A 20,972-nucleotide genomic window follows, 5' to 3' on the forward strand; every position below is an offset into this window, starting at 1 on the left:
GCCTCTTAAAGGGCCCACGGCTGGGACAGGTGCCCTGGGCCGGGGTCCAGGTCCCTTCCATCCGCTGCCAGCAGTGACCCCAGGCACCCCCTTCCCTCCACCTGCACCCCGAGACAAGTACCCAGGCAGGTGTGGGTGCTTCAGCTTCTCTTTATTGATGAACAGTGGTGCTCTGACCGCCCCAGGGACCAGTAGAGTGCAGGGTGCAGAAGGCTCTGAGGACACACACACACACAACTGACATGGTGACAGTGCAGAGAGGGGAGTGCAGGGGAGGGGAACACCCCTCTTCTACCCTCACCCCTGGGACAAACAAGGTGAGGAGCTGGATAAATCTCAGATTTGGTCTGTGCCTCCAGCGAGGAGGGGACAGTGGAAGTGTTGGCCACCATCACCTCGCCCCTGCCCCATCACCCCAAACCCTGAGGCCAGTCCTACACTGACAAGAACTCACTAAGCTGACTCCAACATCGACCAGGGCACGACTTAACTACGGGGAGAGGGTTTAAAAAAAACTAAACACTTCAAGTATGTACTTTTAGTGATTTAAGGTCTCTTCCCCCTGCTGATGCTGCACTGGGTGGTGTTTAGCAACCTACGTCCACACTAGGGAGAAGAACAGCACAAGCGATGGCGGGCCTAACGCGAGGGGAGAGGGGAGCAAGGGGAAGGGGGAAGGTGGTTGGTGCTGGTCGGAATCAAGTCGCTCAAGGAACGGGCACCACACGCATGGTGTTGGTGTAGCCAGAGCCAGGGCGCCAGCCTGTCAGCACAATGACCAGGTCACCGCTCTTGAAGAACCCACGTGCTTTGCCTAGGAGAGAACAGAGAGAGGGGTCAGGGCTTGTCACATCACAGCACCCACCCATGCGGAGGGTCACCCAAGTTGGTATCAAGACCCCATCGCTGCCCCCCCCCCCCCCCCTGTTTTGGGCTCCACTGGGACAAGAAGCTGAGAATTCCACAGCACAGAACTGGGAGAGGGAATAGGAAAGGAACCACCCCATTCCAGGCTTCTCATGTCCTTCAGGACAAGCACCACGTTAAAAGCCAATCCTGCCAGCCCATTGCCCAAGCGGATGCAGTTGCATTCATGCAACTGCCATCCCGTTTCCCAAACAGACACTGTTACCACACAGCTAGCCAGCTCCTTTCCCTTTGTTGCCAGTGGGACCCCCCAAAAGCACCTTTGGGGCTCAGGATCCCCATGTCCCAACCCGCCCAATTCCCGGTGTGGCCTCACTCACCGACATTCATGCCCAGGTTGACGCGGACGTCCACGTCCTCAGCCCAGGCATCCAGGGCTGGCTCTTTGCAGAGGACAGGGAAGATGCCGCGGTAGAGGTGTGCCTGGCGCGCAGTCTGGTCATTGCGGGTCACGGCGATGATGGGAGCCCGCGGGCGGTACCGGGACACGAGGTGTGCAGACCTGCAAGGACAACACACAGAGGGTGAAGCACCACACTACAGGCATGGGGGGAGCCTGTGTACAGCCACAGCAGCACAAGCAGCAGCCAGGTTTGCCCAGTGAACTCCACACACCCCTGGAGGGATCAGAGGATGACCTATGGGAGATACTAGCAAGAGCCAAGCTCACCAAACCAGCTGGATGCTCCTCCAAATTCCCAGTTTGGCAAATAGGCAGGCCAGCACCCTTGGCAGTGGTGACCACCATCTCGCCTCCACGTTTAAAGCACGAATCTGGGTGTTTTGGTCCCGAAAACAAGCATGTATTTGTCTCCGTTGCTATGTTAAGGTGGCGAGGTGCCATTTATTCCAGCCTCTGCAAGCAGTCCTTGGCATCTCAATGGGGGCTCCTGCAAGCTCCCTCTGTTTTGAAGAGCTCCCGGTTCACAGGATGGGAAGAGCCTGCACTGAAGCCATTTGTCTCCCAGCCACGTTCACCTGATGAAGGCAGTGCACAGGCCGGGTGCTCCACACAGAGCTCTGCTCTTGCACCCAACAGGAAGCAAATGTCACCATGGTCAAAATTGAGAGTGGAACATTGGGCCTTAAAAACACCTAAAAGAGGAAGCAGCACACCCTGGGTGGGACTGCAGCTTCCTTCTCCCTGAGCACTGCAAATGGGAGATGGAAACTGTGGTGTTTACAGCTCCATCTTTCCGACGAAGTGTGTCAGGATCTCCACAGGCTTTTGCAGCCTCATGTAGTGGAGCCAAGCTCGAACATTCAGGACTGCTGCTCAAAGCCCCCAAATACATGTGCCAGCTCTCGGACAATCCTTCCCACACTGCCTCCTGGCAGCTCTAGGCCATGCAGGTACTCAAGGGCTATAACCGAATCCACAGGTAAAACTATTCAGAGTTCCAATCTCTTTAGAAAGGTCAACTGTGAGGTGGAACCTTTCACAAGGAACATCAGAAGCATGAGGGTGTCCAGACTGGGTGTTACAGTCACTCCTCTTTTCAGCAGGAGGCAGCTGCTTCAAACTATTTGAAGCTGTAAATTTAGGTGAAGGATTCACCGATGGTCCAAATCTTCAGGCAGACTGTGCATCTAATCACATCTCTGCTGCTGCACTATTCCTTTGGTCCAAATCCAGTGCAAGCAATTCCAGAAGCAGTCGGAGACTTAGGGTCAGACGTGCTTTGGGAATGGGCAGCCTAATTCCTCTAGATAGAAAAGCTGATCAGCTCCAGCTCCCTTTCCATTGCCGGAAAAGTGAGTCTCTACTCACATTGCTGGATGGAAATCCCAGACTCTAATGGCCCCAGTGCATTCATGTTGCTGTCACATACCTGCAGCCAAGGCAATGAGCTCATCTGCGAGCACAGGCAGCACATGGCTGCTGGTGCCTGCCTGGTCAGCGAGGTTAACACAGGTAGGGGCATGAGGAAGACATTTCCAACTCGCCATTTTCCTCCCTAACAATCCTAAGCAGGCTCTCTTCACCCCTCAGGCTTAGGCAAGCAGGGCTGCTGCCTGAAGGGGTCAGCAGGGGACCAAGAATTTGGATGCTCCTATGAAAGGCCAAGGCCCTTATTTAAATAAATAAATGAAATGGATTCTGCATCCACTGAACATGTTACATCAAGGATTTCTTGCCAAGGAATGTGAACTGAAGCTGCACCACTGTTTTTCCCTTGACTCTTCCAGCCAGCACTGCTGGCAGAGATGCCATTCCCATCTGGAAGGGGAGGCAGGGTTTGGTGCTGATGCCACGCTGGCAGAAGCAGACGGAGGAACTTTGAGGTTCTTTACGTGCAGATGTTCCAGATGTCTGCCCATCTCCAGGGAACCAGCACTGCAGCAGGGAGCTGGGCTCTCAGTCACTGCCAAAGCCCAGCTTCACCACTATGGCTCTCCTTTCAAAGCCATCTTTATGCGAGTCTCCTTCCCCCACCCTGTCATGAGGTTGTCTTGACCTGGGGGAACCTGTCACCTCCTACCTTCCGGACTTGGTGAGGACAATAATGGCCCCGCTGCAGCACTTGAAGGACGCTTCCACAGCGCCAACAGCAGCGGCCTCCGTGGGATCACAGTTGAGGGATGTCAGACGACGCAGTTCCTCAAACAACTGCCTGTGAAAGATGGCGGCTTCGGCCTCCCGGGCAATCTATAAGAGCAACACGCGTTCGGGAAGACAACACAACACTCGCATCAGGCACTCGGGGCAGCAGGGGCAGGGCAAGGTGCTCCATCACAAGGTGTCACACAAACACCATTAGCTTTGACACAGGAGGTGCCAATCAGCAAGCACAGATTATCTGGGGCAATGCCGCAACACGCAGGCACCCAAACAGCACATGGTTAGAGAGGAACCAGTTGGTCCTCAAGGTTTCTTTGCCGAATTGGTGGCACCTCCGGAGTCACCTCACCCTGCCGAGCCCACACTCGCGGACATTCATGCCAACTGCCAGGCACTCTTGCTCTGCTCCTGCCTACGGAGTCCCTTCCTGCCACAGAGAAGAAGTCAGCTCAGACCGCAGCACTTGCACAAGGCTGATAGGGCAGACGTGAACCGCTTGCTAAGCATTGGCAGTGCTAAAAGGGAGTGTATTTGTGTTCATGGCACCAAGCCCCCTCTCTGAGCCCTACCTGCCAGACTCGGTCAGAACTATCAGGGCTGGAGCTAAGCACTTAAAAGAGGCCTCCACTGCGCCTACTGCCATGGCATCAGCAGGGTCTCTGTTGTTAACATTGAGGCGTAAAATCTCTTCGAACAGCTGACGATGGAACATTGCGGCCTCAGCCTCACGAGCGATCTGCAGCCCCGAGCAGGAGCAACGGAGGAGGAGAGAGGAAAGAAAAGGAGGAAAGATACACCAGAGGAACATGAGATCACATTAATTGCCTTAATCATCATAGTAATGCATGCGAGAGGATATTAAAGGTCAAGCTGTGAAGCTCTTCTTGGCTCTCAGGTTGGGAGTTTGCTGAACACAGCCCAGAAACACGACAGCCACGCTGGCTGCTCCACCACATCACTGAACTGGTGGGCACTGGTCATGGGGCCAGCGATCTATAGGTGCTATTCCTGCTGTATTTTGGAGCCCTTTCAGAGCAGGCAAACACTGACTGCTTTTCAAGGAGCAGAACAAACCAGCTCAGAGTCAGAGCGCTTTGTTGCAGCTGCTTATTACTTCCTTGAGAGACTCTCATGCCATCTACCAGCCTGCTGATGGTCCTGCCCACAGTTCCTCCAGAGGAAACCTCTGTAACTCCATGTCTCCTTCCCAGGATCCTCCCAACACCACACAGCACTACTGGAACAGTCTTCATGGAGCCCACACCATCAGTGTGCTTTCAGCATCAGCCTGAATTTGGGAGACTGTCTCTCAGCTTTATTAGATTTAGTTTAGTTTGAGAGCCAGTACTTAGTTTAACCTGAGAGCCAATAAAGTTTCACCAAATGCTATAACAACTTCTCTTTCAGTAATAGAGAAATAAAAATAGGAACAAGTCTTCCTTATAGGGTTGTCACAACACGTTGAGGTGTTTGTACAGTGCCAGACAAGGTAAAGAGGCACATCTAAGAGCTTTCTGTTCAGACTAAGCATTTGCCACAGGTTCAGTGATCTGTTCATCCTCATGTTTAAAGGCGATTCTCATCTCAGAAGGTTGCATTAGCCCCTGACAACCCAATAAAGAAGGCTTGTAGAGACCAGAAAGGCATGCAAAGGTTCATCATCTTTTTGAGAACAACTCCATTCAGTTGTTTTGGAAATTGAGCAGCCACTATACAAAGCATGACAAGTTATGTTTGAGCAGAAAGTGCCATCAGAGTAAATGGCTTTGTCATTAGACACAGTCCAAATATCAATTTTGCTATTCCAATGTTAATTAATTGCTTTACATGATGCCAGGAACTATCCCTCTTCCACAGATACCAGTTTAAGCCAAAGTAGTTAAGTATCTTATGTCTAAAAATACCAGGACACATGTGACAGGCAGGAACAGCAGCCCAGTCCTTAACTCCACACCACCACTGCCATTACCCACACAGAAAAGGCCAGAGGAGTTCCAGCTGTTACATGTGCAGAGGTACCAGGGGGGAGGTGGGAAAGAGGAAAATGGCAGCTACCTAAGCCTCGGTCCTGTCAGACAGCATGGCCAGGGTGACATCTGAAGACAGCTGTGGAATGTGGACTGGAATTGGAAGGAATCCCACTCCCACAAGCAGAAAACAGCCTGCCAGTATTCAGAAGCTTGCTACTAATCTTGAGGCACAGCGTATTTTTGTCACAGAGATGCCAGGTACTGAAAAGCAAGTTTGTTTCCAAGAGGAGAGTGAAAAGGGATCACTGAGCAAACCACTGTGGAGTCCCAGGAAAGCTGCTAGGATGGGGATGAACAGGTCAGGGCTCAGAGAAGTGCAGGGATACTACATAGAGCAGACCCTGACCTGACAACCCACGTTTACTGTCTACACCTCACTACAGAGGGAGCTTTACATGGGATACACCAGTAGCAGCACTGGGTAAGTACAAAAACCCAAACTGACACCAGTTTCAGGCCAGGGAATGTACAGAGGAGCCCCTTCACCAGAGCTCTCTCCCTGCTGTGACCCCGTGGCCATTTCCAATGGAAATATTCAGCTGCTCTGGCCATGCTGCAGATGTTCAGACCGTGGTTACCCAGCGCACTACTGCTGGGGCTTCTCTCAATTAACACCAAAGCCAGTCAGCTCAGATGAAAGGGGCTGTGCTCCTACCATCGTACAGTTGGCACCCTGCTGCCTGGCCATGTTAGGTTAAACAAAGTGAATCTGTATTTACTCCTCTGCACAGAAGGTTTAAACCTTCAGTGTTTCTCCAGAGGCCTGGCATAGCACAGGTGACACAATTCCCAGGTCTGCAGCAAGAGGGAAGCACATGCAATGGATCCTGAGCTCAGGGTACAGGTACAATACAACCTGCCTGAGCCTAGGACTTAATGCCAGAATGGAAGCCCAGATAGAAGGGTTCCTCCAACAGGTTTCCAAGTCTTGGTAGAAAGTCAGCCCTTGTGATTTAGGAGGTGAAAACTGAGGAAGAACCTTTCAGTTGCATCGTTAGTGTTCAGCCTGTAAACCAGCAGTTACTGGTTACGTGAAGTCATTATTTTGCAGTTTACACCCCAAAAAACCCCAATATACGTATCGCCCAGATAAAAGATTACTTCCATAATGCACTGCAAACAAACACTAGCTGAGTTGATTCATCTCTATAACCTGAATTGCACATAAAACTGGTAGGAGTTAGCACTGCTGCAAGTCACAGCACTGGTAACTGAGGAGAAGCAACACTTGGACACTCATCAGGTTTCCAGCAGCAACAGCAATGTGAGCTGGGTGAACTCGAAGCAGAGCAGAGGTTTCTGGCAGTTCAGGCATAGAAAACCACGGTGCTGTTGGTACTCATGCAACACACACCCCAACCCTAAGCACACCAGTGCTGCAAACCAGGCTCAGGAGCCTCCCCCACCCCCAGAGTCAGCCCACACCTTTCATTATCTACAGATAAACTGCTTAAGCAGCTCCTCGACCTTGGAGAAGTTTAAGGCATTTAATATGCCGGGACAAATAGGGCATTTGAAGAAACTCAAGCCAAGATAATGGCAACCCCCCTCTTTGCCCTAGCCTAAACACGAATAATGTGTGAGAAATGTGAGGTTTATATTTTGGAGCACTGCAGTGCAGTTCTCAGCTCTGCCTGGCCATGGTTGGGAGTGCACAAAGTGAGGTTTCAAGCCCTCAGGACCACACTACATAAAGACACACTCAGAGCATGAAGAAACGGCCTCAAGCTGCGCCAGGGCAGGTTTAGACTTGAGCTGAGGAACAATTCCTTCCCCAGAGGGTGCTCAGGCATTGGAACAGGCTGCCCAGGGCAGGGCTGCAGTCACCAGCCCTGCAAGTGTTCACAGTGTGGAGACGAGGCTTCAGTGCCATGGGTTAGGGGTGGCCTTGGCAGTGCTGGGGATGGTTGGACTGGATGAGCTTAAAGGGCTTTTTCTTAACCCAGTTGATTCCATTACTTTGGACTGTGAAATGCTGCCACCCAACCCAAGCCATATTTAGATCTCCTGGTGCCTGGCTCAGATGGAAGATGGGAGCAATGGAGGATTGCTCCCAGGAGCCAAGGCAGTACTCACAGCATGCTGCATGCGCACAGCCTCCAGTGGGTAGTCTCCCTTGGCAGTCTCTCCGGAGAGCATGATACAGTCAGCTCCATCCAAGACTGCATTAGCAACATCACTGCCCTCGGCGCGGGTTGGGCGAGGCTTCTTGATCATGCTTTCCAGCATCTGGAAAAGAGGAAAGCCAAAGGAATCAAGACATTGCAGAAGGAAGCTGTTGCTTTTTCACTAGTGCACTTCAATGTACTTTATATGTAGGACAGAAGACAGAATGCAGCTTGAAGAGTTCTATCATGTGTACAGGATGGTGAGGGACCAGTTTTGAATCAAAGCATCTTCCTGCAAGAAAAACCAACTCACAGTTTTATTTCTGTTCCTCATTCACTCCCTTTCTAGGAAGATTTAACCCACACAACACCAAAGACCCAATACTCCAACTTTCCAGTTGAACTTTCCAGCACAGGACTTGGCCCAAGGAACTCTGAGCTCTATAGAAGCTGAAATCCAGCCACACGTTCCCAAATTAGTACCTTGGGGATTGTTTCTTTCATCTGGGAATAGGTGAACAGCGAGGTCTTGCACCAACTAAAGTCATCTTCATCCAACACAAGATTTCAAGTTCTTAACCATGTAATCTCAGAACAGCTGCCACCTGCCTCCAAAGCATTTGCTCTGAGGAGAGCAGCAAACAACAGCTTTCACAAGAAAAAGTTCCTCCTTCCCATTAGCTCTCCCTGCCCCCTTCTCCCAGAAGCCAGGATCCCTCCACACACCACAGCCTGGCCAGCTCTTCTGTCTTGCCCAAGTGCTCAGCTTTCCCCAGCTGCAGCTCACCACTGGCCAAACACCACTTAGGAAACACCACCTGAGGCTGCATTTCAGCTGCAATACAGGAAGAGGAAGGAGCATACACCACTGCAACACACAGCCCTGCCTAGTGGCTACAATTTAGAGACAGCTTTTGCTTTCACAGCCAATGCACAGAGCAAGTGCAGCCACAAAACCAGTCCTCCCAGTGCCTGAGGGCCATGCACACATGACATCTACCGGAACCAGTGAAGCTGAGCACCAGCTCTCCTTCTCCCACTCCCAGAATAATGAGGGAATGGATCCTTCCCTCAGTTCCTTCTGATGCTGCAGTGTGGGCACATCTTTTAGTACACCTGGGAACCTTCACAAGTGTTCTGTTAGACACAGATGTGCTGCTACAAGATGCCAAGGCAAAAGCACATGCCACCTTATTCCCCCGGATTTGGTTATTCAGCCCAAAAGTCTCATAGTGCCTTCAAGGGGTAAAACCTTCAGCAGCCACAGAGGTCCTGTAACCTTCCTGCTGAAGATCTCAAACATCTTTAAAAGCAGCACCTCAAGCTATGAGCAAACCCTCTTTGCGTTAGGCATCTCACTCTAGCAAACAGTCACACCATGACACCTACTGACATTCACACCCTCTTTTCCCTTTGCATTTCCAGTACCTGAGTGGCACAGATGACGGGTTTACCAACTCTGTTGCAGCGCCCGATCATCATTTTCTGGGCTAGGAAGACCTTTTCAGCAGGGATCTCAATGCCCAGGTCACCACGGGCCACCATGATGCCATCACTGGCCTCCAGGATCTCATCAAACCTGAAAGCAAGAGAAAGAGGTTTGTTACCCCATGTGCTGTGTGAAACACCTTCTGTCCTCCCCCTCCAGGCCATTTCGGTATCCTGGAACCCCAAGGCAGGGGGAAGAAAACCAAAACCAAGTCACAATATGTATCAAATGCCACATAAAACTTTCTAAAAGCTCACCTGCGCACACCCTCATGGTTCTCAATCTTGCTGATGATCTTGATGTTTTTTCCCTTTTCCCCTAGCACGTTCCTGACAGCATGGACATCAGCAGCTTTGCGGATGAAGGAAGCAAACACTATATCTACATTCTGCTCCACGCCGAATTTTAAATCCTGGATATCCTTCTCAGAGACTGCAGGCAGGTCAACCGCGGCGCCAGGCAGGTTCACTCCCTTCTTGCTGCCCAGCATGCCGCCGTTCTCCACCTCTGTCACAACGTAGTCCTTGCCTGAAATGGATGTGTTCCTACAGTCAAGTGTTTACCAGAAGCTCCCTGCTGGAGCTCCCACACCACCTCCCTGCCTCAGAGTGCCAGTAGTGACCATGCACAAAAGAAAGCACATCATCTGCCTCTTCAGAGCATTTATGTAACACACAAGCTTGCAATTTACCCATGAGAGCACAACAGACTGGCCCTAAAACCATTCCTGCACTGCTCTTGGAGAAGATGCCATTTGTTCTATGCAGGAGGTTGGGACTCCCAAAAAAAGTTGCCAGACTGCCCTTGTGCACATGAGTCCTGTAATTCCAAACTAAGACCCTGAAAGTCCCAGTTCCATCTCCCTACACACTGGGATTTGAGGCAACACCTTGAGGTTAGAGTGGTTTAGGCAGCACTACAAAGCACGAATCCCCACCCCTACCCTATCAGTTAAAGCCAGTCCTGTCTCTAATCACAAAACTCAGGGTCTACACTGTAGAACTAGTTAAATCCTGCGTAAAAGTAGGATTTAACTACTGAACAGGCTTTGATCATGAGCACTGTATTTCCCTTCCACACATTCATCACTGAAAAGGGGGTTCAGATGACAGTCCAGTGAAACCAGGTGAAGTTTTTGGACACTTGCTACACATGAGGTAGAAAACATTTTGTTCAAATTCTCACCCATTTACTCATTGAATCATACCACAGAATGGTTTTGGTTAGAAGGGTCCTTAAAGCTCATCCAGTTCCAGCCCTTTGCCATGGGCAGGGACACCTTCCACTGGAGCAGCTTGCTCCAAGCCCGTGTCCAACCTGGCCTTGAACACTGCCAGGGATGGGGCAGCCACAGCTTCTCTGGGCACCCTGGGCCAGCGCCTCAGCACCCTCACAGGGAAGAGCTTCTGCCTAAGAGCTCATCTCAGTCACCCCTGTTCTGGCAGGTTCAAGCCATTCCCCTTGGCCTGTCTCTACAGGCCCTTGGCCAAAGCCCCTGTCCAGGTTTCCTGTAGCCCATTTAGGCACTGGAGCTGCCCTAAGGTCTGCTCCAGGCTGAAGAACCCAAACTCTGTCAGCCTGCCCTTTAATACCCAACTGCAAGCAAAAAAAAAAAAAAAAAAAAAACAGTTACCAGAAGGAAAGCACAAATATGTTCAGAGGCAAAACCAGACAGGCATAGCTGCAACAGTTGCTACCCACCTTTCTCCTTAACCACCAAAGAAATCAGACCGTCATCCACGTAGATTTTGCTGCCAATTTCTACGACCTTGGTGAGGTTCTTGTAGTCCAACCACAGGACATTCTCATCGCATTTCTCCATGAAGGCATTATCCAGGGTGACTTTGAGCGATGCACCTTTCTTCAGCTCCACTTCTGCTGTGCCGCTCTGCGTGTCAAAACATGCAGTTCAACAAAAGCACTAAAAAACAGCACGCAACCACCTCCCAGCCAGCACCTGATCATCCAGACCTGGGTAGATGGCTCATTACCTTGGCACCTAGAGACATTTTTCATTTGGGAAGGCCACAGCCATATCAGGGTATCCAGGCTCACATGGAGAAAAAGATGGGGAGAAAAGGCAGAAAGAGCAACTTACTCCCTTAATGAGTCCAGTTCGGATTTCAGGTCCCTTGGTATCCAGTGCAATAGCCACAGGTCTGTAGGTGATGGGATCAGAAGCAAAGCTCTCTGTAGCTTCTCGCACGTTCTTGATTGTTCCCTCATGATACTGGTGAGGAAAGAGATGGAAACGTTCAGGCCATTTCTACACCAACACTTACGAAAAGTATCACTACACACCCCAAAAGCTGCCCCAGCTGACAGCTCTGCTCTTGCACTACATTCAATTTCAGTTGTAGCTTGAGAGTTTAATTCAGACTGAGCCTCCACAGAAGCAGAGCATGAGGATACAGTGGCCTTCCCAACATGAAAGCAGAGCCCAGCACTTACATCGTTGTGCCTTCACTGGCCCCACTTGTAACCCCAGAAGGACAACGCCAGCAGACAGCCCAGGCACTCAGTTAATTTTCCATCAGGACACACACTTGCCATCTTAAGATAGCCCACCAACCAACAGGCCTTTAGGAAGAACACTTCCAGAAGCTCTGCCACAATGCTGAATGCCCATGGCCTTCTTCATGACCCCACATGTGAGCAGACAGACAAGCTTTTTTTAGGACTCTTAAGCTTCAACTTCCCTTGAAGATAAAAGAAAAAATTTGCTGAGAGCACACTATCTATTGAAGTATTCACATTTTATTTTGAGACCTAAAGCAATCACAGGCAGAAGTTCAAGATTCCAGCACCATGCACCCAACTTCCCAACTTCCACATGTGCAAAAGCATTTTGCTAATGCTGCCTGTGTCCAGACAGCCAGTTCCATGGGGAAACCCCCATGCAAACCACCTCAAACAAGCTTCAGATGACCAGATCAGTTTATTTTACTTGCTTAGACAACAGAAAGAGATAACCTTGACTGCAGATTGTATAACACTTGACAGATTTTTGTAGATAAGAAATACCCTTTCCCCTCTCATTGCCAGACCGGCAGCTTTTGCTCTGACTCACTTGAAAGCACTCTGCTCCCCTCATGCCAGTCACCTGCCTTGACATGAGGCCTGCACACCCACTTCACGATCACAGGGACAATATCCCAGCACCAGGAAGGCAGCGCTGGAAAAAAGCTGGGCTAAAGTTCATGTGTGTGCCCTCAGCCATAGACACACTGCAATAACTAACTCTAGAACAGGAAGTGTGATTTAGTTTATTGATTGAGGGGGAAAGTTGAGACTGAGAAGGCCCAACCCTTCCACACACCAGTCTAGGTGTGTGCAGTTCAGAAATCCTGCCTGGACAGTGTCCTTGTGTTTACCTGGTCCCAGACTCCTGGGATTTTTACTTCTTAGTTTGATAACAAGGAGTAACTTGCTCCTAGGAGTCTGGCTTCCTCCAGGGTTACATATGCAGAATAAGAATGTGGGCAGAGATGGAAGTAAAAGTAATTTTCTTCTATATAAAAACCTGGCAGCCAGGCGCTAAAGCAATTCTGTTAAAATGGAAGCCCTGTTAAATGCTTTGGGCAGACACAAGAACTGGAAAGAACTGAAGCACTCGCAATGGATGAACACTCTTTGGGGCTTCACTAGAAACTGGAAAGTTTTGGAGGAACCAGGAGGAGACTCAAACTTAGACTGGCTACAGCCAACAGCAAAACAGAAGGTGATGGCAAGACCAGACTCTGCTGTAGCCTCACCTCATCTGTATGAAATGTACAATCAGACCTCACCCAGTGCAGAAAGCCACAGTCCCTGTCCTTGAGCTCAGGAAACAAGTGTCCAAACAACAGCAGCAGCTCCGCTGGGCAAGAATGGTGTGAGCCAACAGACCCCAGCACCCCCCAGCTGCAGGGTGCAACTGTAAGGGGCAGAGTTACTCCATACTCCTCTTTCTCCCAGCAGATTCTAACAGCAGGCTATGCACTGACACTGCCCCAGGGTCTTTAGTTGAGGTCTGATGGTTCTGCAGTTAAGCAAGCATCGGACCTTTCAATTCTGACAGCACCCTGTGGCCTTTAAAGGCCACAAGGGTGAGAGGCCAAGCTTTTACACCCCAGGAGGCTCATGGTTCAGTAAGTAAAGCCACCTACAGCTGCTACTGGCTACTGCCTGACATTTTGAATGCTGGAGGGCAGCCAGGGTAAAAACAAGTCAGCAGAAAGGCTCAATGTGCCATTCCAGGCAACCTGGAATGGGATCCTCAGCTCCTCCAGTATCACTGACTGTCTATTTATATTGGTAAGGGCTCGTCTGCCACAAACAGTGTTGATTTCTTTTGACCTTATTCCTATATGCTCACTGCACCACCTCCCCAGCATCATGGTGCTAACCTCATGACTGCCGGGAGCGCCACAGCGCAAGTTGGCTGAGAAAAACCAGGAGCTCAATTCTTTCAACTAAGCACAATAATTACTTCAAATCACTAACAATTCTCTTTTAAGACAAGGTTATTCATTCGTCTGCTTGCAAAACCCCCAGCAATGAAGCAAGACGAGCAACTGGCAGTTGTGTGATCCTGTGAACAGCAGGAGAGGGATAAATGCTGCTGGCTTCTGACTTTCTTAACTGACAAGCAGGAGCTTTGTACAGAGAATGGCAGGACAGGAGGAAGAACTGAAGGGGTTCACAGCAGGCAATGAAGTGTCAAATACCACTTACCTGGCTTCCTGGTACAGAGAAGGGTGTGGAGCCAGCTTGAACTGCTTTCAACACTTAACTGTTAGCAGCAGTTACACAGGCTCAACACGCACAACTAGCATGCTTCCCCCAAAAGTTTCACCTTCCAACACGAAGACTAGTCAGGACTGAGCTGGATTTCCCTCTTCTGTGAGGGACAGTCAGCAGACACAAGATCCAGTCAGGCCTTATCAGCTCAGACCTGCCCTTACCTCATGAGTGCCGTGAGAGAAGTTGAGGCGGGCAACATTCATCCCAGATTTAATCATTTCCTTCAGCTTCTCCACCGAGCGGGAGGCTGGGCCTAGGAGGAAGAATCACAAATTGGTTTACGTTTCAACAGGACATCAAGAGTTCCAACCCCCTGTCACAGGCAGGGACACCTTCCACCAGGTTGCTCCAAGCCCCTGTGACCAACCTGGCCTTGAACACTGCCAGGGATGGGGCAGCCACAGCTTCTCTGGGCACCCTCTGCCAGCGCCTCAGCACCCTCACAGGGAAAAATTTCTTCCATTATACCTAATCTCAATCTCCCCTCTATCAGTTTAAACCCATTCCCCCTTGTCCTGTCATTACATGCCCTAAAGCACCAAAGAAGTTTAAATATTAACTTTGAAAAAATCATGAGATAACCCCTCCCTTCACAACAGGCTGCTTCCTGCAGAAAAGGTCTAATGGATACAGACTCACTCAGCACTGAAGCAGATCATATCTACAGCAGCAAAGACTGTTTTAACTTGCCTTGAGAAGCTTAGCAGAGCCTTAGCAGTGCTGAGCTCCCCAGCTACTGGATTCACTCCTAGCAATAACATGGGTTAGGCAAACATGGGAAAATCATGTTCTTTCAGCACACAAGTTCAGCCCTGGCAAGGGATGAAAGCTGAAACCTTCTCCCAATTTCCCTAACAAGTTTCACCACACAGGGCTTCCCAGCTACAATCCTCTCCTATCGAGGAATCACCTACCAATGGTGCAGATGATGCCGGTGTTCCTCGCGATGGTTGGCTCCGAGTCAATGTCCAAGCGGCACATGTGCTCCAGGAAGGTGTCAGCCATGGCAGCGTGCAGCTGCTGGGTCTGGATGAAAGCAGTCCCTGCATCATGGTGCTTCGACATTGTTGCTGGAATCCTATGTCTGGAAGAGAAGAAAGTGGTGCCAGGTTTAAGAATCACGAAAACTGGCTCATCAAGCAGAGACACCAACACACTCACGTGATGAATACGGAGGTAACAAGCAGGCTGCTACTGGGTCAAGCTATCTTTATGTTCCTACTTGAGAGTCTTAGATACAGGCAAGACATACTTCTATTTCCATGTCATCCCCCACATACACCACCCAAAGCTCACCTGCCTTCTATGCAGATGTTCCCTTCATAGCTTCTCTTCATTGCCAGTCTTCCCTTGGAGCTACACAACGCAACAAAATTCAAGCACTTGAGTGCACAGGCAGAGACTCTGCCTCCTCCCTCCCAGCTCTCAAGTAATTTCTCCTACAGGCCTCCAGTGCACATCCCATTGCAACCGGGGAGCGGGACAGGGTGGCGCAAGCATGACTGTGGACACTCTTACACAGGTAATCTTCTGCTGAGGAGCATCTAATCATGGCAATGTTCACCTAAGCTTAACTCCCATCCTTTAAACCTGTGTCAGCAAGTAGACTTGGGTTGATTAAACACAATACCTTGGCAGAGAACACAAAGACTGAAGATCTAATACACTCACAGACTCTTCAACTGAGGATGCGGCAGGTCTGCCTCATCCCCTGCACTACCCCTCACCCAGAACTGCATCAAACCACCACAACATTTAAACTGCTGATTTTTCTCAATGTTTGGACAAAAACAACAACTCTCTGAACTCAGGCTGCTTGCCTCTACAGGACTAGAGTATCCCCACACAAGAACAGCCTGCAATCCCAGGAGGAACCTGAAGATTAACTGTCCACTAGGATGGGAGGAGGCCCATTCCCAGCAGCACTGGTGCCCCTGGGCATTCCTAATGGCTCATTTCTGGCTGCATCATAGTCCCTGTGCTCTCAAGCAGCACTGGCAGCTAAAAGCTGTCTGTCCTCTTCGACCCGCCCAGGCGAGACTGCTGACTTTCCAGGAGCCTCTGGTAAGAGTGATGTAAGGTGGTAGCTGCTAGCATGGGCAGATCATCAGCTCTGACTTCAAACAACACTTCCACTACAAACACCATCCCCTGGGCACACAGGGCATATTCAAAGCAGGCTGCTCTTTCAGCATAAGCTGCCTTCACCTAGAAGATACACCTTTACTGTGATGCTCATGGGAACACAGGCTGCTGTGCAGGTTTGTCCTGTCTGCCTCAAGCAGACATAAACCCCCCCCAGTAACTCACACACCAGTGTTAACTGCACACATCAGCCAGCTGAGAGCGTTCAGGTTAGAAACAGAGGCACTAATAACCCCAAAAGCCTCGTCAGAGATGGAAGTCACATCTCTGAGGAAGAGGCAGGAGATGCCCTGCCAGCCTGCCATGTGCCTGCCCACACCAATGCTCCTCCCCGCCCCACGTACGTGCGGATCCTCTCGCAGACAGCCCTGACTCACCATCGACCCGCTCCCATGCGGCACAAAGGAGCCAGGGCAGCGAAAACCATAATTTGTCCTGGCAAAACCTCTTTTCCCTCAGCCCTGCCAGAAGTTGCTGATTCACTGGAGTCACAACAAGAAAGGCTGCCCACATAAAAAGCTGGACAGTCTCATTATTATAGGAAAAGCCGCTGCTCGCCCTGAAACACTGTGTTTTAGCCCTCTAACACTTGCTGCTGCATCCTCCGACACCTGCGGAGCAGCACAAGCTTCTCCAGATGCCAAAAACAACAAGCCTCTGCTGGGAAATCACTTCCACACAGGCAAGTGGATCTGCACAGTCTCTGGGAACGAGGGATATGAAACAACAGGATCCCAAGCTGGAAACTGCACCCAGAGCATGACTTGGGGGGTTTTAAAATAGGCAATGTGAGCTCTCATGGAAAAACCCCCACCCACTCGAGTCACTTGCAAATATAATTTTAACCCCCATGAAGTCCTTGTAAGTACATAAAGGGAAGTTCCCAGCCAGAACCCTCTTTACAATCACTTCAGTGCACTCAGGAAAGTCAATCAGAGACACCATGACCTTGTCCCGGGCAGAGAGAAGAAACACAGGAGCCAGAAAGTATCCCAGACCCATGTGGCTGCAGCACCGTGCCACAGCAGCAACAACCTTTGCTTTCTAACATTTCCTCCTGCCTCCCACTATCCTGTATCTACAAAGCACCGACTGAGCTCTCCTGGAGGGAGCAGGCTTACAAATGTAACAGGAATGTTTGGCATTTCCCACTATGCCAGGTTTGGGGTTTTTTAATTCAAACAGAGGAGCTCGGACTTTCAAGGACGCCTGAAGACACAGAGCACTCAGTCTGGGCTGGGCAATGAAAGAGGGGTAAGCAATATCCTACAGAGTCTGAATGCTTCCAGCACCAAATAAATGTGAATTCCTTGCTCAAGGAATAACCATTAAACCCCCATGCTTATTACTTGGGCTGCCAGTGCTTTAAGCAAGATATCTGGTATCTCCCTTGGCTCTTGAATGTTCTAGAAAGAGCTCGTGTGAGGGCAGAGACGTGTTCTGCAGTAGTGAAGTGACTAACTCCAGCCAGCTCATCCTGCAGCCCAGAATCTCCAAAATCACTGCACCTCCTGATCAGATCTGCCCAGGGGATGGAGAAAAGAGCAGAAGCAGCAGCAACCCCCACCCTGGGCCAAGTCTCTGCTGTTATTGGTGACAGAGGGAAGCAGAAACTGCAGCAAGGACTATCCCCGCGCAGCACCAGCATTAACCATCACCACACCAGAGATGTTACAGCCTGTGAATGTTGCAGGCAGGCTCATGGTGGGTGATGATTTGGGTTTTATGGGTCAGCCTCAGTTACACAACCTCACTGACGCTGCACAACAAGGCTGCTCACTCCCAGTGTCCCTGGCCAGAGGCAGGAATGATTTGAGTTAGCACTCACATGAGAGACAGGCAGGATTATGAAACTGGGCAAGCCTTCAGATTCCCCCAAAAACAAGCCCAGAAAAACATCAGATTTGCTTACTGGAGAAGCTAAAATTTCCCAACAACATAAAAACACAGCTCTGTGGCAAGGCAGGCTTTAAAGCAACCTGTCATCCCCTCTTACAGAGAGGGAGGCAATAGCTCTTCCCTTGTAGGAGGTAGTGATGGCCATCCCAAAGCCAACTCCTTTCTGCAAGGCTGGACAAGACCCAGCAGTCACCATCTGCTCCCAGTTGGTGTATGCTCTCCCCAGCAGTGATCTGCAGCTCCACTGGGGAGAGTCCCACAACAGTCACTGCACAGTGGCAATGGAGATGCCTCTGTGGCCTCTCAGAGTTATGGAGCTTGGAGGGTCAGGACAACATCAGCACTTTCCTGCATGCAGAGGGATAAGCCTTGCTTTAGCCCAGTCTGCCATTCCCTGAGGGCAAAGATATAAAGGACTTAGTAAAAAAAAAGTAAGCTAGTTGAAGTGACAAGCATGAGGTGTTTGGCGACTAAAAAGACTTATCTCGAAAGTATCGGTAGTGTGGGCACCCCCACCGATTTAACCTTGAAGGTGCTGCTCTGACAAAGGACAAGGAGACTTCCAGCCTGGCCCCAGGCCAACAGAAACCACCTAGCTGCCTCCAGGAAGCTGTAAAGAAATCCTCTTTGCATTATAAAAGAAAGTTTTACGGTGGGTTTTGCATTTGAATAACTCTAGATGGAGGTCTAGATCCCTCTGCCGCATCCCTGAGGGATGGGGACCTGCTGCGCGCCTGGGCGGCGGCGCCAAGGTACTGCAGCCCCATTCCCTACGTGCTACCATCCATCACCGCGCTGCAGCGGCCCCGGCACCTCCTTCCCCCTGGGAGGAGATAAAGGCCCAGCACGTGGTGCAGCCAGCCCGGGAAACGGCTTATTCCTCTCAAAATTAAATTATCAGTTTGGTGTGCAGGAAGGGAATTAACGCCGGCAGAGGATCATGCCAATAAACTGGGCTTATCACAAAACTGACGGTTTGGGGCAGATAAAGAAATAGGCAGTCATGGAAAACGCAGGCACAGTCTCCACAAGCTCTTTATCTAGTGAAAGTGAAGTTTCTTGGATAGGTTTTGCAGGCAAAAGACCGCACTGCAAACACGTGGCTCACAGCAGAGCTTCCTGCCTCGCCTTTGCTAACAACGCATGGCTTGGAAACAGGTTGGCACTGGCATGAGCCACGAGGCCAGCAAACTTCACTGCTCTGCATTAACCTAAATTCTGCTTTATAAACGGGATGTCAAGCATAAAATTACCTGCTATGGGCTTTTTGCACTGAAACCCTCGAGTTTCCCAAGAGGTATGTGGATAACTAAAAACCCTCTTTGTCATCCAACCTTCAGGCCAAAGCAGGTCAGGCTTAGCTGCAGCCCTTCACGGCAGGGGAGTAGCCAGGAAGCTAAGGCATTAACATCACAAAACCCTCCGAAAAGCAGTGATTTCTGTTAACCTGGGAGCCGCTGATAACTAGCTGTCTTATCAGAACAAAGCAGGGGTTTAGAGACTTTTACGAGTCCGAGAAGACACTCCGAGGTTGCCACTGTTGGCCGATAAAAGCACTATTCATGCCTGCAAAGAAGGTTTCAACACGTTTTAAAGGTTTTCACAGTTCACGGGACTGTTTAAATCAATCGGACGTGTTAAAGCAGGCAAAATTACGGGAGATGATTAATGCTAACGGGGCCATCTCTTGCGGAGGAAGAGAGGGGAGTAAAGAGACTGCAGCATCGCTGAGTCCAACGAGCCGTACGCTGATTTAAGCTGATGCCCTTCAGAGTCGGCTCTTACGTGAGCGCCGGCACGGGGCTGACGGGGGACGACGACGAGGGGGGAGGGAAGACGGAGAGAGAGGATGATGAAGGGGGGGCCGGCACAGTGCTCCGCTCCCGCTCCATCTGACTCAGCCTCCCAGAAGACTCCGGTCCAGCCGCGGCCATCAGGAAGGCGGCCGGGATGTTGCAACCGGGGCCCCGAGCTCCACCTCACAACATCGCTGCGGGACGCACGCTGCCCTCGCCACCCCCCTGCCCCGGTACCCGCCTCAGGGACCGACCCCACACACAGACGCCCCCGTACCCCCCCTCTGTCCCGGGGCGGCGGGACCGGGATGCTCCGGGCGGCCGGGACTCGACCGCGGCGCCACGTGCTCGGCGCCGCGAGACCCCCGCATGCGCGCACAAGCACATACCCCCCCCCAACGGTCGCCTGAAGAAGACCCTCGCCCAACGGCCGGAACGGGGAAGATGATGATGGCGGTAGAAGGCACTGCGGACGGTACGGACGGTACCGCCGTTCGCCTGCCGCCGCCCGCTACCCCTCAGGCCGCCGTTACCTGCCGCAGCCAAGCCTCGCCCCACTCCCGTCCACCTCGAGAGCCGCCGCTTCTCTGCGCACCGCCCCTCCGCCTTCCCAAGGTGATCCCAGAGACCGCAGCACCGCCCCGTGCTCCCCCACGGATCCCTCCGCCGACCGCCCCTGGGGTGGGAGGAGGCGGGGCGGCGGAACTCCTTTCTCCAGCGGATGCACACGGCCTTCAAAAAACGCTATAGTCGCAACACGCAGCCGGAGCGTGGCCGCCGCTTTAAAGGCGCCGCGCCTCATTTCGCTGCTCTTAAAGGCGCCGCGCCCCTCACAGCTCTCAGCACCCCGCTCGCTGCGGGGCGCTGGTGGACCCAAGGGGCTGGGGCTGCGGTCCCTCTCTCCGTGCGGGCAGCGGTGATGAGCGTTTGGGGTTCTGATGGGCCATCCTGAGCCTCATAACTCCCCACTCCGAGGATGCTGGGGAATGGAAAATCATGGAATGGTTTGGATTGGAAAGGACCCTAAGATCATCCAGTTCCAACCCCTGCCATGGGCAGGGACACCTCCCACTAGACCATGTCACCAAAGGCACTGTCCAACCTGGCCTTGAACACTGCCAGGCACAGAGCATATTGGGACCCTGATCATGGGGACACTGTGCTGGGGTCACGGAGGTGGGAGCATGGGGACACCAGGCTGGAGGGGACTCCGGCAGGGAGACCCTGTGA

General features: G+C 51.3%; 1 protein-coding gene across 3 annotated transcripts; it reads right to left on the reverse strand.

The window, feature by feature from the left end:
- Positions 1 to 130: 130 nt before the first annotated feature.
- On the reverse strand, positions 131 to 20,404 carry PKM (pyruvate kinase M1/2). 3 transcript variants are annotated; one of them, XM_034066363.1, is made up of 11 exons: positions 20,276 to 20,404; positions 14,817 to 14,986; positions 14,064 to 14,155; positions 11,216 to 11,347; positions 10,819 to 11,005; positions 9,375 to 9,645; positions 9,057 to 9,207; positions 7,597 to 7,749; positions 3,411 to 3,577; positions 1,248 to 1,429; positions 131 to 814 (listed from the first exon to the last, which is right to left on the reverse strand). In XM_034066363.1, the coding sequence occupies exons 2-11, from the start codon at positions 14,965 to 14,967 to the stop codon at positions 708 to 710; spliced, it is 1,593 nt and encodes a 530-aa protein (XP_033922254.1). In that variant the 5' UTR covers positions 14,968 to 14,986; positions 20,276 to 20,404; the 3' UTR covers positions 131 to 707. The 3 variants fall into 3 exon arrangements, with proteins under 3 accessions (XP_033922254.1, XP_005141347.1, XP_030910895.2); XM_005141290.3 differs by lacking the exon at positions 20,276 to 20,404 and adding an exon at positions 15,199 to 15,253; XM_031055035.2 differs by lacking the exons at positions 3,411 to 3,577; positions 20,276 to 20,404 and adding exons at positions 4,060 to 4,226; positions 15,199 to 15,253.
- Between the last annotated feature and the right edge of the window lie 568 nt (positions 20,405 to 20,972).

The sequence above is a fragment of the Melopsittacus undulatus genome, chromosome 9, assembly GCF_012275295.1.
Source record: "Melopsittacus undulatus isolate bMelUnd1 chromosome 9, bMelUnd1.mat.Z, whole genome shotgun sequence".
Classification (NCBI taxonomy): domain Eukaryota; kingdom Metazoa; phylum Chordata; class Aves; order Psittaciformes; family Psittaculidae; genus Melopsittacus; species Melopsittacus undulatus.